This window comes from Bubalus bubalis, chromosome 13 (genome assembly GCF_019923935.1).
Source record: "Bubalus bubalis isolate 160015118507 breed Murrah chromosome 13, NDDB_SH_1, whole genome shotgun sequence".
In the NCBI taxonomy this organism is placed as follows: domain Eukaryota; kingdom Metazoa; phylum Chordata; class Mammalia; order Artiodactyla; family Bovidae; genus Bubalus; species Bubalus bubalis.
This window is the reverse complement of record NC_059169.1, coordinates 3,107,697-3,124,805: the sequence shown is the minus strand read 5'-3', so window position 1 is coordinate 3,124,805 and position 17,109 is coordinate 3,107,697. Positions and strand designations below refer to the sequence as shown.

The window sequence follows — 17,109 nt, the reverse complement described above, 5'->3', positions numbered from 1 at the left end:
GCTTCTGTTAGGTCCATTTCTGTCCTTTATCGAGCCCATCTTTGCATGAATGTCTTAAAAACAGAATTATTTCAAATCCAACCACAAGTGACACACTGACGTTTTTATTTTTGTTTTAGTGACAAGTGATATTTTACCAAAGTGGTTTTTTAAGTTGTAGGTTTTTCTTACAAAACCTAAGGTTGATTTTTTTTGTTGTTGTTTTTTTTGGGGGGGTGTCAACAATAGCAATTAATTGAAACACTTTCCAAGAAATGTTTCATTCCACATTAAGCTTTGGTTAATTATTTTATTTCATTGATGCAGAAGAACTCCAATTCCCTGTAATAATTTATGTAGCTATGTTCCTAAGATTAAAACTGGGAACTATCTACTTGGTCCATTACTTTAACCATCAAAATAACTGAATCACATTTGCCATTTCTCAACATTTGTTTCTATTAAGTTTTCTTCCCTTATGGGCCAAAGGTATCTCAATATAGTCCATTTTATTTCTTCTCTTTAGTTTTCTAAAACTGCCTGAGTTATAATGGGCAATAATTGTTGCCTTCGTTAGTTTTATGATGTTCCTCTTTCAATTTTCAGAAATAGAATCCCAGTTCCTCCAGGCACACTTGCTCTGCATGAAACGCCTTTTATGTTCATAGAAATAAGTAAGTCTTGAACAAATCCAGTCGAGTTCAGAAACTGGGCATGTGCTGGTGTAGGTCAATCTAATTTCTTCCACAGTCGAGTTAAATTTACCTCTCTGCATCGATCTAAAGTACCCTTGGCTGGTAGCTCTTTCATTTTCTTGATGTTTATGGAGGCTGCCTTACCAAAAGCCTTCTTCTAGAAAGTAAACTATTTAATCCTATTTTTTCTTTCTCACTGATGGATGTCTAGCTACAATTTTTTTTGTAATCAGAATTCTTTTTCATTGAAGAAAATATGAAGAGTGTATAAGTATGACAGTAATCTCTTGTTAGCATCAAAGAAAAAGTGCACCAGAAAAGTCAGTAAATACTTAATTCAAGAGGATGGCAGACCCACTGGATGAGGAAATGGCAAACCCATTCCATATTCTTTCCTGGGAAATCCCATGGATAGAGGAGGCTGGCGAGCTGCAGTCTAGGGGGTCACAAAGAGTGGTACGCGACTGAGTGGCTGAGCACACACATGCACAGCAGTAGGGAAGAGAGATTGAGAGTAAGGGCCAGAAAGCTTGTTAGTGCAGGGCTTAGAGGAAAAGTGCTGGAGGAAGTTAACCAGAGCTGGTCGGAGTGATGAGGCATGAGTTTGCTCGCTGGTGTTTATGGAAGTCAGGCTCCTGCCCTCTGGCAGTGACAGGGAGACCAGGGGCCATCTGTCATGAGGATTGCGTCTCAGAAGGGTGGCTGTCAGTTCCTGCAGACAGAACCCCTGGGTTGTAAGCCTGGGCGTGCGTGGGTGCTAAGTCGCTTCAGTCGTGTCTGACTCTTTGTGACTCTATGGACCGTAGACTGCCAGACTCTGTCCATGGGATTCTCCAGGCAAGAATACTGGAGTGGGCTGCCATGCCCTCCTCCAGGGGATCTTTACTGGGGAAGCCATTCTTCCCAGGGACTGAGCCCTGTCTTTTGCATCTCCTGCACTGGCAGGCAGGTTCTTCACCACTGGAGCCACGTGGGAAGCCCTTGTAAGCCTGGGAGGGGTTTACATCTCAAAGGCAGGCAGAGAAAAAAAAAATCATGATCTTAAGATCTTTAAAGTAATTTCTCTAAGAAGTGAAGGGTCAGGGATCCAGAGCAGGGAGAAGCTCCGTTGGAATGAGAGCAATGGTACTGCCTTCTTCAGCATGAGTCTATCTTTTTGATGCAAACTGCTATTCACTGGGCATATTTCTTCATATGCTTTATATGTTTCTTGTTTATGAAGCTGAATTCTTCTTTCTATATAATTGCAACTTATTTTTTAAATTAATCTTATATCAAATATTTTGCCACAATTTATAAAGGTTTAATGAGCATTAAAATACCCATGATTATTTTAAGAGTCTTCCTTTTTCTAAAAGAATAGAATTTTAATGTATGTTTATATTCGACAAATGGATAATCAGTGAAAAACTAAATATATAGACGTTAACACGGGGATGCTATTGTTAACCACAGTGATTATGGATAAAACGTGTTCTGTTTAAAAACTAGAATAGAAACCTGAGGAAAAATTGTTCCATAGATGTCAAAACATTAACACATGCCATGAACCTAAGTACATGGTTTTCACTTTCTTACACAAAATATCTGCCTGACTAATTAATATGCTGTCTATCAACCCAACCAAATCATTGCAAGGCATTATTCTTACACGAATGAGGGTGTTCGTAACTAGCTGATCATAATTATTGTTGGTAGTAAGTCATAGGGTTTATAACCTGTGATCTTATTGAGTGTGTACATGATATTTTTAAATGCAGGTGAGTGTGTTAACATCACTGAATATTTGGACTTGAAATACATTTAGATATTCTAATTCCTGCATTTGGCAAAGGTGGAACTGAGGCTCAGGGATGCTAAAGGTCTTAGAAGGTCAGGTAGAAACCATATTGAGGTCAGGACTGATGTAGAATGAGGTCACTATACTATTCCTGGACCAGTCTTCTTTTCAAGTGTACCTTTCAAAGAGCCTTCTGTTAACACTGCGATTAGATTTGGGATGTGAAAGAAGTATTTCAGCTGTTTTAGTAAACTCACCAGTTCTTCCTTTTGTATGCATGCGTGCTCAGTAGCTTCAGTCATGCCTAACTCTTTGTGACACGGTGGACTGTAGCCTGTCAGGCTTCTCTGTCCATGAGATTCTCTAGGCAACAATACTGGAATGAATTGCCATGCCCTGCTCCAGGGGATCTTCCCAACTCAGAAATCAAACCCAAGTCTTCTCTCCTGCATCTCCTGTATTGCAGGCAGATTCTTTACCACTGAGCCATGGGGAAAGCCTCATCTTCCGTTTCAGTCACTTCAGTTCAGTCAGTCACTCATGTCCGACTGTTTGGGACCCCATGGACTGCTGCAAACCAAGCCTCCCTGTCCATCACCAACTCCCAGAGTTTACTCAAACTCAGGTCCATTGAGTCCGGGAGGCCATCCAACCATCTCATCCTCTGTCGTCCCCTTCTCCTCCTGCCTTGAATCTTTCCAGCATCAGGGTCTTTTCCAATGAGTCAGCTCTTTGCATCAGGTGGCCAAAAGATTGGAGTTTCAGCTTCGGCATCAGTCCTTCCAATGAATATTCAGGACTGATTTCCTTTAGGATGGACTGGTTGGATCTCCTTGCAGTCCAAGGGACTCTCAAGAGTTTTCTCCAACACCACAGTTCAAAAGCATCAGTTCTTCAGCGCTCAGCTTTCTTTATAGTCCAACTCTCACATCCATACATGACCACTGGAAAAACCGTAGCTTTGACTAGATGGACCTTTGCTGGCAAAGTAATGTCTCTGCTTTTTAATATGTTATCTGCTTTGATCATAACTTTTCTTTGAAGGAACAAGCATCTTTTAATTTCATGCCTGAAGTCACCATCTGCAGTGATTTTGGAGCCCCCCAAAATAAAATCTCTCAACGTTTCCATTGTTTCCCCCATCTATTTGCCATGAAGTGATGGGACCAGATGACATGATCTTAGTTTTCTGAATGTTGAACTTTAAGCCAACTTTTGCACTCTCCTCTTTCACTTTCATCAAGAGGCTCTTTAGTTCTTCTTCGCTTTCTGCCATAAGGGTGGTGTCATCTGCACATCTGAGGCTATTGATACTTCTCCTGGCAATCTTGATTCCAGCTTGTGCTTCATCTAGCCCAGCATTTTTCATGATGTGCTCTGCATATAAGTTAAATAAGCAGGGTTACAATACACAGCCTTGACGTACTCTTTTTCCTATTTGGAACCAGTCTGTTCCATGTGGATGTGGAGCAGTTCTAACTGTTGCTTCCTGACCTGCATACAGATTTCTCAAGAGGCAGGTCAGGTGGTCTGGTATTCCCATCTCTTTCAGAATTTTCCACAGTTGATTGATTGTGATCCACACAGTCATTGGCTTTGGCATAGTCAATAAAGCAGAAGTAGATGTTTTTGTTTTTTTATAGTGACATTTTTTTTTAATTTTTAATTTAATTTAATTTTTAAACTTTACATAATTGTATTAGTTTTGCCAAATATCAAAATGAATCCACCACAGGTGGCCAAATGTGTTCCCCATCCTGAACCCTCCTCCCTCCTCCCTCCCCATACCATCCCTCTGGGTCGTCCCAGTGCACCAGCCCCAAGCATCCAGTATCGTGCATCGAACCTGGACTGGCAACTCGTTCCATACATGATATTTTACATGTTTCAGTGCTATTCTCCGATGTTTTTCTGGAACTCTCTTGCTTTTCCGATGATCCAGCAGATGTTGCCAATTTGATCTCTGGTGCCTCTGCCTTTTCTAAAACCAGCTTTCTGGAAGTTCATAGTTCACATACTGTTGAAGCCTGGTTTGGAGAATTTTGAGCATTGCTTTACTAGTGTGTGAGATGAGTGCAATTGTGTGATAGTTTGAGCATTCTTTGTCATTGCCTTTCTTTGAGATTGGAATGAAAACTGACTTTTTCCAGCCCTGTGGCCACTGCTGAGTTTTCCAAATTTGCTGGCATACTGAGTGCAGCACTTTCACAGCATCATCTTTTAGAATTTGAAAGAGCTCAAGTGGAATTCTATCACCTCCACTAGCTTTGTTCGTAGTGATGCTTCCTAAGGCCCACTTGACTTCACATTCCAGGCTGTCTGGCTCTAGGTGAATGATCACACCATCATGATTATCTGTGTTATGAAGATCTTTTTTGTACAGTTCTTCTGTGTATTCTTGCCACCTCTTCTTAATATCTTCTGCTTCTGTTAGGTCCATACCATTTCTGTCCTTCTTCCTTTTAGAAATCCTTTAGAGTTTGTTTTACATTTTTATAAACTATCATTCTAGTTTCTACCTTGACTAATCTAACCATTGCTTTATTAATTGCTTTGTAGTCAAAAGGTTCAGTATATGCAAAAACTCTCTTTAGTTTAGTTTTGTTTTGTTTTTCTTTTAATTTCTTGGCAATGCAGAAAAGGGAGACAGCGAGTATAAAGGGAGATAAGGAGGGAAGTATTTTGGGAGACGAATGAAAGCATATGTCTTACATCAGCACAGACACCTGCACATGAGTGTGTATAGAGGCTCTGTTCATAATTGACAAAAACTGGACAATCCCAAAGCCTTGAAGGTCAGCCAAAGTGCAGTGCGTCCTACAGGAGGACGCTGCTCAGAGACGAAACGTGAAAAACTTGGTGTGTGCGGCGGCTTGAGTGAATATCAAAAACATATTAAGTAAACAAAGCAAGGCACAAAATGCTACACGTTCTGTAATTCATCCCATATGTCATTTTAGAAAACGCAAAACCATTACCCATGGTTACAAGGATCAAACCAGTCAATCCTAAAGGAAGTCAACCCTGAATATTCACTGGAAGTACTGATGCTGAAGCTCCAATACTTTGGCCACCTGATGCGAAGAGCCAACTCATTGCAAAAGTCCCTGATGCTGGGAAAGATTGAGGGCAAGAGGAGAAGGGAGTGGCAGAGGATAAGACGGTTAGATAGCATCACTGATGCAGCGGACATGAATTTGAGCAAACTCCAGGGGATAGAGGAGGTCAGACGAGCTTGGCATGCTGCAGTTCATGGGATTGCAAAGAGTCGGACTCGACTTTGCAACTGAAAAACACCACCACCACAGGGGATGGGTTTGTGGAAGTTGATGACTTTATAGCCGTGTGCAAAGAGCCACTTGGGAGCAATGAAGATCCTAAGTGTTGCTGGTTACATGGGTTATATGAGTGTGTGTGTGTCTATATATCTAACCAACTATGTATAACTATATATATATATATATGTAGATAAGACTCATTGAACTGTTTATCTACAGAGTGAATTTTACTATTTGTAAATCCTCCTTAAAACTAAAACTTTCTAAAACCAGCAAAATACATTATGCTTTAATTAGAATCACAACTACTACTGTAAAATTCATGAAATAATTATATATGTTGCATTTGATTAAATATGTATGTATTTCTGTTTATAGTCACAATTAGGGAAGTACATTTTTAAATTTTACTGTACTAAAATGTTACAAATTAAGCATTCAGATTGTGCTTATATTTTATGAACTTAGGTCTCTTAGTTTGGCCCCAGGTAAATAGCAGGGAGGGATCACAGCTCCAACCATCTACAGAAAATTGGATTAAAGATTTACTGAGCATGGCCCCGCCCATCTGAATAAGATCCAGTTCTCCCCTCAGTCAGGCTATCCCATGAGGAAGCTTCCATAAGCTTCTTATCTTTCTCCATCAGAGGGCAGGGAGTCTGAAAACCACAATCACAGAAAACTAACCAATCTAATCACATGGACCACAGCCTTGTCTAACTCAATGAAACTATGAGCAATGCCATGTAGGGCCACCCAAGATGGATGGGTCATGGTGGAGAGTTCTGACAAAACATGATCCACTGGAGAAGGGAATGGCAAACCACTTCAGTATTCTTGCCCTGAGAACCCCACAAACAGTATGAAAAGGCAAAATGATAGGACACTGAAAAATGAACTCCCCAGGTCAGTAGGTGCCCAATATGCTACTGGAGATCAGTGGAGAAATAACTCCAGAAAGAATGAAGAAACAGAGCCAAAGTGAAAACAACACCCAGTTGTGGATGTGACTGGTGATGGAAGCAAGGTCTGATGCATAAAGAGCAATATTGCATAGGAATCTGGAATGTTGGGTCCATGAATCAAGGCAAATTGGAAGTGGTCAAACAGGAGATGAAAAGAGTGAACGTCGACATTCTAGGAATCAGAGAACTAAGATAGACTGGAATGTGTGAATTTAACTCAGATGACCATTATATCTACTATTGTGGGGAGGAATCCCGTAGAAGAAATGGAGTAGCCATCATAGTTAACAAAAGAGTCTGAAATGCAGTACTTGGATGCAATCTCAAAAATGACAGAATAATCTCTGTTTGTTTCCAAGCAAACCATTCAGTCTCATGGTAATCCAAGTCTATTCCCCCGCCAGTAATGCTGAAGAAGCTGAAGTTGAATGGTTCTATGAAGACCTACAAGACCTTCTAGAATTAACACCCAAAAAAGATGTCCTTTTCATTATAGAAAACTGGAATGCAAAAGTAGAAAGTCAAGAAACACCTGGGGTAACAGGCAAATTTGGGCTTGGAGTACAGAATGAAGCAGGGCAAAGGCTAATAGAGTTTTGAGAGAATGCACTGGTCCCTCTTCCAACGACACAAGAGAAGACTCTACACGTGGACATCACCAGATGGTCAACAGCGAAATCAGACTGATTATATTCTTTGCAGCAAAGATGGAGAAGCTCTTTACTGTTAGCAAAAACAAGACCAGGAGCTGACTGTGGCTCAGATCATGAACTCCTTATTGCCAAATTCAGACTTAAATTGAAGAAAGTAGGGAAAACCACTAGACCATTCAGGTATGACCTAAGTCAAATCCCTAACGATTATATAGTGGAAGTGAGAAATAGATTTAAGGGACTAGATCTGATAGAGTGCCTGAAGAACTATGGACAGAGGTTCGTGATACTGTACAGGAGGCAGGGAGCAAGGCCATTCCCAAGGAAAAGAAATGCAAAAAGGCAAAATAGCTGTCTGAGGAGGCCTTACAAATAGCTGTGAAAAGAAGTGAGGCAAAAAGCAAAGGAGAAAAGGAAAGATAGATCCATCTGAATGCAGAGTTCCAAATAATAGCAAGGAGAGATAAGAAAGCCTTCCTCAGTGATCAGTATAAAGAAATGGAGGAAAACAATGGAATGGGAAAGATTAGAGATCTCTTCAAGAAAATTAGAGATACCAAGGGAATATTTCATGCAAAGATGGGGTCAATAAACGACAGAAATGGTATGGACCTAATAAGAACAGAAGATAGTAAGAAGAGGTGGCAAGAATACACAGAAGAACTATACAAAAAAGATCTTCATGACCCAGATAATCAAGATGGTGTGAATGCAAAGTCAAGTGGGCCTTAGGAAGCATCACTACAAACAAAGCTAGTAGAGGTGATGGAATTCCAGTTGAGCTCTTCCAAATCATAAAAGATGACGCCATGAAAGTGCTACACTCAATATGCCAGCAAATTTGGAAAACTCAACAGTGGCCACAGGGCTGGAAAAGGGCAGTTTTCATTCCAATCCCAAAGAAAGGCAATGCCAAAGAATGCTCAAACTACTGCACACTTAAACTCATCTCACACGCTAGCAAAGTAATGCTCAAAATCCTCCAAGCCAGGCTTTAGCAATACGTGAACTTCCTTGAACTTCCAGATGTTCAAGCTGGTTTTAGAAAAGGCAGAGGAACCAGAGATCAAATTGCCAACATTAGCTGGATCATGGAAAAAGCAAGAGAGTTCCAGAAAAACATCTACTTCTGCTTTATTGACTATGCCAAAGCCTTTGACTGTGTGGATCACAACAATCTGTGTAAAATTCATAGAGATGGGAATACCAGACCACCTGACCTGCCTCTTGAGAAACCTGTATGCAGGTCAGGAAGGAACAGTTAGAACTGGACATGGAACAACAGACTGGTTCCAAATAGGAAAAGGAGTACGTCAGGGCTGTATATTGTCACCCTGCTTATTTAACTTCTGTGCAGAGCACATCATGAGAAATGCTGGGCTGGATGAAGCACAAGCTGGAATCAAGATTGCTGGAAGAAATATCAATAACCTCAGGTATGAAGATGACACCACCCTTATGGCAGAAAGTGAAGAGGAACTAAAGAGCCTCTTGATGAAGGTGAAAGAGAAGAGTGCAAAAGTTGGCTTAAAGCTCTACATTCAGAAAATTAATATCATGGCATCTGGTCCCATCACTTCATGGAAAATAGATGGGGAAACAGTGGCTGACTTTATTTTTCTGGGCTCCGAAATCACTGCAGATGGTGATTGCAGCCATGAAATTAAAAGACACTTGCTCCTTGAAAGGAAAGTTATGACCAACCTATACAGCTTATTAAAAAGTAGAGATATTACTTTGCCAGCAAAGGTCCATCTAGTCAAAGCTATGATTTTTCCAGTAGTCATGTATGGATGTGAGAGTTGGAGTATAGATAAAGCTGAGCACTGAAGAATTGATGCTTTTGAACTGTGGTGTTGGAGAAGACTCTCAAGAGTTCCTTGGACTGCAAGGAGATCCAACCAGTCCATCCTAAAGCAGATCAGTCCTGAATATTCATTGGAAAGACTGATGCTGAAACTGAAACTCCAATACTTTGGCCACCTAATGCCAAGATCTGACTCATTGGAAAAGACTCTGATGTTGGCAAGGATTGAAGGTGGGAGGAGATGGAGATGACAGAGGATGAGATGGCTGGATGGCATCAAGGACTCAATGGACATGAGTTTGAGTAAACTTCGGGAGTTGGTGATGCACAGGGAGGCCTGGCATGCTGCAGTCCATGGGGTCGCAAAGAGTTGGGCATGACTGAGTGACTCAACTGAACTGACCAAACTGAGCCCTTTTGCATGAAGTCAATGGAAGAACAACAACAAAAAAATGATATAGGTTTTATTTATTTACTTTTCCCCTAAATTGAATGGTAAAGAAGTAATAGAACTTGTTTATCACAATGCAGCCCTTTATTGTGTCATTCAGTTTTAATTCCCCTGTTAACATTTCATCACAAACTATTTTAACTGTTTCCCATGATTCTTTCGAGTTTTCCTGATGACTCAGACGGTAAAGAATCTGCCTGCAATGTGAAAAACCTGGGTTTAATCCCTGGGTTGAGAAGATTCCCTGGAGGACCCGATCCAGTATTCTGGCCTGGAGAATTCCATAGACTGTTTAGTTCACGGGGTCACAAAGAGTCAAATACGACTGAGCAACTTTCACATGATTCTATAATATATTTTTAATCCTACAATTTAATCAACTGTAGAATGTTGCTTTCACTTGTTTGTACTTCATTTTCACATTTAGATATTTTGCTTAGTTTAGTCACGAGTTTCAACCGTAGCTTTTAAAGTGCCCATTGGTCGTCTGTTAAGGCCTATGTACTGTACATTCATAACCATTTTCTTCTCCAGTTGAAATAAGTATATGTTTCTCTTGGAAGTAAAGTTGAAAGAAATCTGGAGCTGATAGAAAAGCTTCAAGTTTCTCACTGATTTTACCTGCAGCGTTGAGAGTGTTTCCTAGGTGAACCAGACTGAGCTGTTTGGTCATGGTAGTTTTTGATTGAGGTGGCAACTTCAGGAGACTAATTATAGCATGGATTCTTTCCTACAGCAGTCCCCTGGTATTGCCAATCGCCAAGCAAGACAGCCTGTTGGAAAAAGACATTATGTTCAAAGATGCAACCAAAGGTCTCTGCAAGCGACAGTCTGAGGACAGCACAGCGGAGAACGCCCCCATGCACGGCCCCGCCAAGCCTGAGCAGGTAATCACACCCTCCTGCGTGTCCGCCACGGCTGCAGCTACGAGTTCACGCCTTAGGGCCAACTTTTCAGAAGCAAACTCCCGCTAATTTCCATTCAAAGAAAAATTAATAAGTGCATATGTTAATATTTTGTGAAATGCCCATATTGTTATGGTATTATACTGACCATTAACAAAAATTGCTGTTGTATTTCACAAGGATTTGAATTTTATAATCTTGACTTAACCAGGAATGGATGTTCAGCTAATACGATAAATTTCTGAATATTTTCAGTTATGGCATTAGTCATCATTTTGATTATTATGTAGACTGTGTTTTTTGTTTCTTACAAATATCAACTATTTTACCTAACATGGAAAAAAAGCAAGTCAGTCACTGGGCCACTTATTAAATGCAACTGTGTTGGTGTATTGTGTGTGTGTGTGTGTGTGTTTGTCCCAGTGTCGAAAAGATGGGAGATTACTTTGAGGAACTTAATAGAAATTAATGTATTCGTTTGTCAACTCCACAGAAATAAATGACAGTTTTACATTTCATGTTTTATAAATGACAGAGCATTTTTATAAATGTCAGAGTAATCTCTGAAAGTGTTTTGTTTTTCTACTGTATCTAATTTCGATGTTTTAAAGACAGTTTGTTGAGGTTTTCTCAAGAACCTCTACTTTTAGTTTCATTCATTTTTGTTATTTTAAAATAACAAATTCACTTTTGTAATTTTGAAATATCTTTAAATTTTAGTGGGTGTATTCATCAGCTTAGGCTTCCAGAATAAAATACACCACACCAAGTGGCTTAAACACCAGAAAGCTTTTTTCTTGCGGTTCTGGGACTGGAAGTTCAGTGTCAGGGCACTGGCTGACTCGTTTCTGGTGAAGGTCTTCTTTCTGACTTGCAGACAACCGCTTTATGTTGTCTCTACCAGAGACAGAGAGAGAGAGAATAAACAGCCTTTGTGGTGTCTCTTTTAAGAACACCCATCCTATAGGTTCAGGTCCCCACACTTTTGACCTCACTTAAACATTATAATTTCATGGCAGCAGTCACCATCTGCAGTGATTTTGGAGCCCCCAAAAATAAAGTCTGATACTGTTTCCACTGTTTCCCCATCTCTTTCCCATGAAGTGATGGGACCAGATGCCATGATCTTCATTTTCTGAATGTTGAGCTTTAAGCCAACTTTTTCACTCTCTTCTTTCACTTTCATCAAGAGGCTTTTTAGTAGTCATGTATGGATATGAGAGTTGGACTGTCAAGAAAGCTGAGTGCCGAATTATTGATGCTTTTGAACTGTGGTGTTGGAGAAGACTCTTGAGAGTCCCTTGGACTGCAAGAAGATCCAACCAGTCCATTCTAGAGGAAATCAGTCCTGGGTGTTCTTTGGAAGGACTGATGCTAAAGCTGAAACTCCAGTACTTTGGCCACCTCATGCGAAGAGTTGACTCATTGGAAAAGACTCTGATGCTGGGAGGGATTGGGGGCAGGAGGAGAAGGGGACTGCAGAGGATGAAATGGCTGGATGGCATCACTGACTCGATGGACGTGAGTCTGAGAGAACTCTGGGAGTTGGTGATGGACAGGGAGGCCTGGCGTGCTGCAATTCATGGGGTCGCAAAGAGTCAGACACGACTGAGCGACTAAACTGAGCTGAACTAAAACTTTATAACCTCCTAAAGTCCCTATGGGGCTTCCCTGGTGGCTCAGTGGTGAAGAATCTGCCTGCAGTGTAGGAGACATGGTTTCAATCCCTGGATTAGGAAGATCTGCAAAAGGAAATGGCAACCCACTCCAATATTCTTGCCTGGGAAATCCCACAGACAGAGGAGTCCCATGGACTGTAGGAGCCCTACGTCCACAGGGTCGCAAGGAATTGGAGATGACTTAGGGCCTTTTCTTGTGGTTAATCACTATCTCCAAACAGTGTCATATGCTGGCTAGAACCTCAACATGTGAATTTGGAGGAGGGGAAACATTGAGTCCATGCTGCTGCTGCTGCTAAGTCGCTTCAGTCGTGTCCGACTCTGTGCAACCCCGTAGACGGCAGCCTGCCAGTCTCCCCCGACCCTGGGATTCTCCAGGCAAGAACACTGGAGTGGGTTTTCATTTCCTTCTCCAATGCACGAAAGTTAAAAATGAAAGTGAAGTAGCTCAGTCCTGTCCGACTCTTAGCGACGCCATGGACTGCAGCCTACCAGGCTCTTCTGCCCATGGGATTTTCCAGGCAAGAGTACTGGAGTGGGTTGCCATTACCTTCTCTGATTCAGTCCATAGTGACAGGCAAATTGAGTGTTAGGTGAAGTTTAAGCCAAAGCTTTTTCTTAACAGTTTTAAAGATCCTATGAGCATTCTGTAACCTTAAATACATATTCTTAAGTGACAGAGGCTGGTCTGAAAAGGCTATATACTGTATGATTATACTATTTGACATTCAAGAAAAGATCAAACTATTGAGACACTAAAAACATTAGAGGTTGCCAGGGATCGGGGCGGGGGGAATACATAGGAGGAGAAGGGAGTCTTTAGGGAAGTGGAGCTTCTCTCTGTATGACCCTGTAAGGATAGATACCTGAAGTTACACATATGTCCAAATCCAGAAGACATGTAACACCAAGAGTGGCCTTGATGAAAGGATGTAAGAGTGGCCAGGCTGTAAGGATCCAGCCTCACATCAGATCCTTGATGTGAACCATGGGCCTGGAATGGAGGTTTGTGATGGTAACAGAAGAGCCACAGTGGAGAGGGATATTGATAATAGGGAAGGCTATCCAGGGGGGGGCTGGGGTATATGAGAAATTCTGTCCCTTCCTGTCAGTTTTGCTGTGAGCCTAAAGCAGCTCTAAAAAATAGAATCTGAAATAATGAAAGGACATTAGCAGCATAATGTCAAGTGTGATCATTGTGGAAAACCTTTTCAATCTATTCCTGTAAGCTCTTTATAATTGTGTCACAGGCATTGAAAGCAACTTTCATCGTGTTGTGTTGATCTGGTATTAAATGAGGAGAAGTTAGTGTTCAGGTTTCATGTGCTTATGTTATCTATGGAATCAGTTCAGTCAGTTCAGTCGCTCAGTCGTGTCTGACTCTTTGCGACCCCATGGACTGCAGCACGCCAGGCTTCCCTGTCCATCACCAACTCTCGGAGTTTACCCAAACACATGTCCATTGAGTCGGTGATGCCATCCAACCATCTCACCCTCTGTCGTCTCCTTCTCCTCCCACCTTCAGTCTTTCCCAGCATCAGGGTCTTTTCAAATGAGTCGATTCATCACATCAGGTGGCCAAAGTATCGGAGTTTCAGCTTCAGCATCAGTCCTTCCTATGAACACCCAGGACTGATGTCCTCTAGGATGGCCTGGGTGGATCTCCTCTCCCACCTCCCGCCGTGAGCATCTGCCATCATTGCCATCATTCGTTCTTGATCTCGAGGTGCTTGGTTTCATGGCATGACTGTCCATCAACTGGATTCTTCACCCACCCTTCCTGGGAGGGCTTCAGCCTTCTCAGAGCAATCAAGTTCTGATTCACGTTTTAAAGAGAAACATCATGTGTCATTCAAGTTGAACAAAATCCACAGCATCTCTCCTTCCAGATGTTTAGAAAATGTAGGTGTTATCAAATGATAACTACATAAATGGGACTTCCCAGGTGGCTTAGTGACAGAGAACTTGCCTGCCAAGCAGGAGACCTGAGTTTGATCCCTGGTTCAGGAAGATCCCCTGGAGGAGGAGATGGCAATACTGGAGGGCTCCAGTATTCTTGCCTGAGAAATCCCGTGGACAGAGGAGCCTGGCGGGCGACAGTCTGTGGGATCACAAAGAGCAAGACACAACTTAGTGGAAACAAGAGCAAACTAAGTAAATGAATATTCAAGGCTTGATTTGAACGTTTTTTCCTTGATTCTGATGGTGACCAAAATTCACATTAGCTTGATCGTATCTCTGAGAATGTAGAGTTTTTTTTTTTAAGATGCTGAAAAATGTGTGGTATTTTCCTTCTCTTTCATTTTGTACTGTTCTTGCCTCCCATCCCTCCTCTCTCTGCCTGCCCGCTTCCACGCTCTTTTTAGTTTCCTACCTCCTTGGCTTCTCCCTCTTCTCTTCTCTCTCCTTTCCTTTCATAGTATATTTATTTAAATTTGGCTCCAGCTTAAAATTCAGGTCATTTTATTCTGTTTAGTGAAGGTGTGTTTTCCTGGGATTGAAGACAGAGGAGGACATGGTCATGCAGATTTGCTCTGGTTCGGGTCTGCTTTTGGAGCTCTGTGCTCTGGGAGCCCCTTAGCCTCAGTAAGCCCCCTCTGTGAAATGGGCACATAGTACTCACCTTACTTGCTTGTTCTGAAGATGACAAAGGCTAAGCTTGCAATATGACAGCAGAGTTGCCAAGCATGAATGAACTCTGTAAGACACAGTTCCTGCTTTTATGACTGTGACTTGTATAGACTGACTGTAAGCTTTTGCCCCAGGAGCTTAGTCTTCTGTCCATTCATTTGTCTGCTCTTACTTCATGTAATTCCTCTTTTTTTTTTTTTTTTTTGCAGTGTAAGGATAGATTACTTTAAAAAAATAATAATACAAAATCGTACTTTAAGAGCTTACAAAAACACTTTCACATATATTATCTTAATTCTCAAAATTCATTTTCACTTCTCAACTGACAACTCAAGTTCCGAATTGAGTATTTCAGCTGACCAAACAAACTCAAGATGCCTAGAATCACAAGTGTTTTCTTTTCCAGTGTCCAGTGCTCTTTGGGGAAAACACTGCAAGCTCCAGGTTTATTTCCCACAGCCCTACTGACCTGGGACAGTTCTACGCATGGGAGACAAAGCGTGTGTCCCAGGGCTCCTTGTGCATAGAGGGATTCTGAAGGTTGGCAGTGGTTCTCCTTCTGTACCAACACCCAGGTACACAAAAGCGTAAATCCTCAGCAAGCAAAGGACCTGATAAACCGCACTCTCTAAGAAGTGGACTAAAAAGCAAGTGTGAAGTGTTAGTGGCTCAGGTGTGTCCCAGTCTTTGTGAACCCACAGACTGCAGCCCACCAGGCTCCTCTGTCCATGGAGTTCTCCAGGCAAGAATACTGGAGTGGGTTCCATCCCTTCTCCGGGGGATCTTCCTGACCCAAGGATGGAAACCAATTCTGCATTGCAGGCAGATTCTTTACCGTCTGAGCCACCAGGGAAGCTCTACAAAGCAGGAAATGCCAAACAGCTGAAGTTGAGAGTCTCTGCAGGTGAGCTCTCGGGGAATTCCCCAGAAGCAGGTAAGAGCAGTCACGGTGCTATGCAGGCAGGGTGAGGGCTTCAGCTTTGCGGAGCATGGCATTTGGTCAGATCGTCACCCCTTTCCCTGGAAGGACCATCCCAGGCAGCTCTTTTTTTCTTTTTTTTAATTTCCTCTTCATTCATGCATCCTTGGTTCTTTCCTCCTAAACAACCTTTTCCTCAGGGTCTTCTTGTACTTATTCCATTTGTCAGAACTCCTCTTTGCCCACTGAATTCCTGGCTCCTTGACATACACTACTTATGTCCCGTAGAGAGAAAACACCGTCAAACAAAAGAGAACAAAGCAATAAATCTGACAGCACTCACAGCCGTGTTGACAAATAGGAAACAGGAAGGGGTGAATTCAGAGTATTTCCAAGATGTAAATTCCTTTTGGGTCTTAAAACATTTATCAAAACGCTTCTCTAATTTCTCCCTGACTTTCTATCCTGAATTATGTATGTTTTGTGTCTGAGATCTCTATTTTGGGAAATATACATGTATATAAAGTGTGCATGCTCAGTGGCTCAATCATGTCTGACTCCGCGACCCCCATGGTCTGTAGCCCGCCAGGCTCCCCTGTCTGTGGTATTTCCCGAGCAGAATGACTGGAGTGGTAGCCATTTCCTTCCCTAGGGATGTATAAAGAGGAGAAAATATATGTGTGTACACATATATATCCTGGAGGAGGGCATGGCAACCTGATCCAGTATTATTGCTTGGAGAATCCCCGTGGACAGAGGAGCCTGGCGGACTCCAGTCCATGGAGCTCGAAAAGAGTCAGATACAACAAAGCACAGCAGTGCGTATGGAAACGTGCATATCTTGATGAGAACCATGATGATCAATCCGAGTGAAGATGTTAATTTTTTTTACATATTTATGCTGTCTCTGTTTTGGCTGTAATTGTACTTGTTCGGGAGACATTGGTAGCATACACTACTGAGCCTTCCACTCTGAACATAAAATATCCACAGACATACTTCTGTTTTTCTTTCTACTGGTTGTCAGCTGTCATAATGCTTTAGGAATCTTTATGAAGTATGTGTCCCTTGGGGAGCCTTGCTTAAGACTGATTATCAGAGCTTCATTCCTGATCAGTCTGGAATGCGACATGATAAATACAAAGAATTCTTCCCTTGATCTACCCGAAGACTGTATTTTCATGTTTCATCACGACAAGCTGGCTGGGAAGTCTTCACATTTTTACCGTCAGCCTGGTACTTTCTCTCACCATGGAGCAGCTGTGACTGTGGATGAAAATCCTCAAGAATTCCAAGGAGATGCTGCAATAGCTCTTTCAGGCTCGTTGGGACAAATGTGAAACTTCTGTTAGTGCTGTTCATGCTTT

General features: G+C 41.9%; 1 protein-coding gene across 2 annotated transcripts in view; it reads left to right on the top strand.

Moving 5' to 3' along the window:
• The window catches only part of MYO16 (myosin XVI), a 517,517-nt gene that overhangs the window by 236,563 nt on the left and 263,845 nt on the right, over positions 1-17,109 (top strand). For both annotated transcript variants that reach the window (XM_044927086.2, XM_044927087.2), the window contains exon 10: positions 10,345-10,495. In XM_044927086.2, coding sequence (XP_044783021.2) covers positions 10,345-10,495 — 151 coding nt within the window. The remainder of the gene's footprint in view (positions 1-10,344; positions 10,496-17,109) is intronic.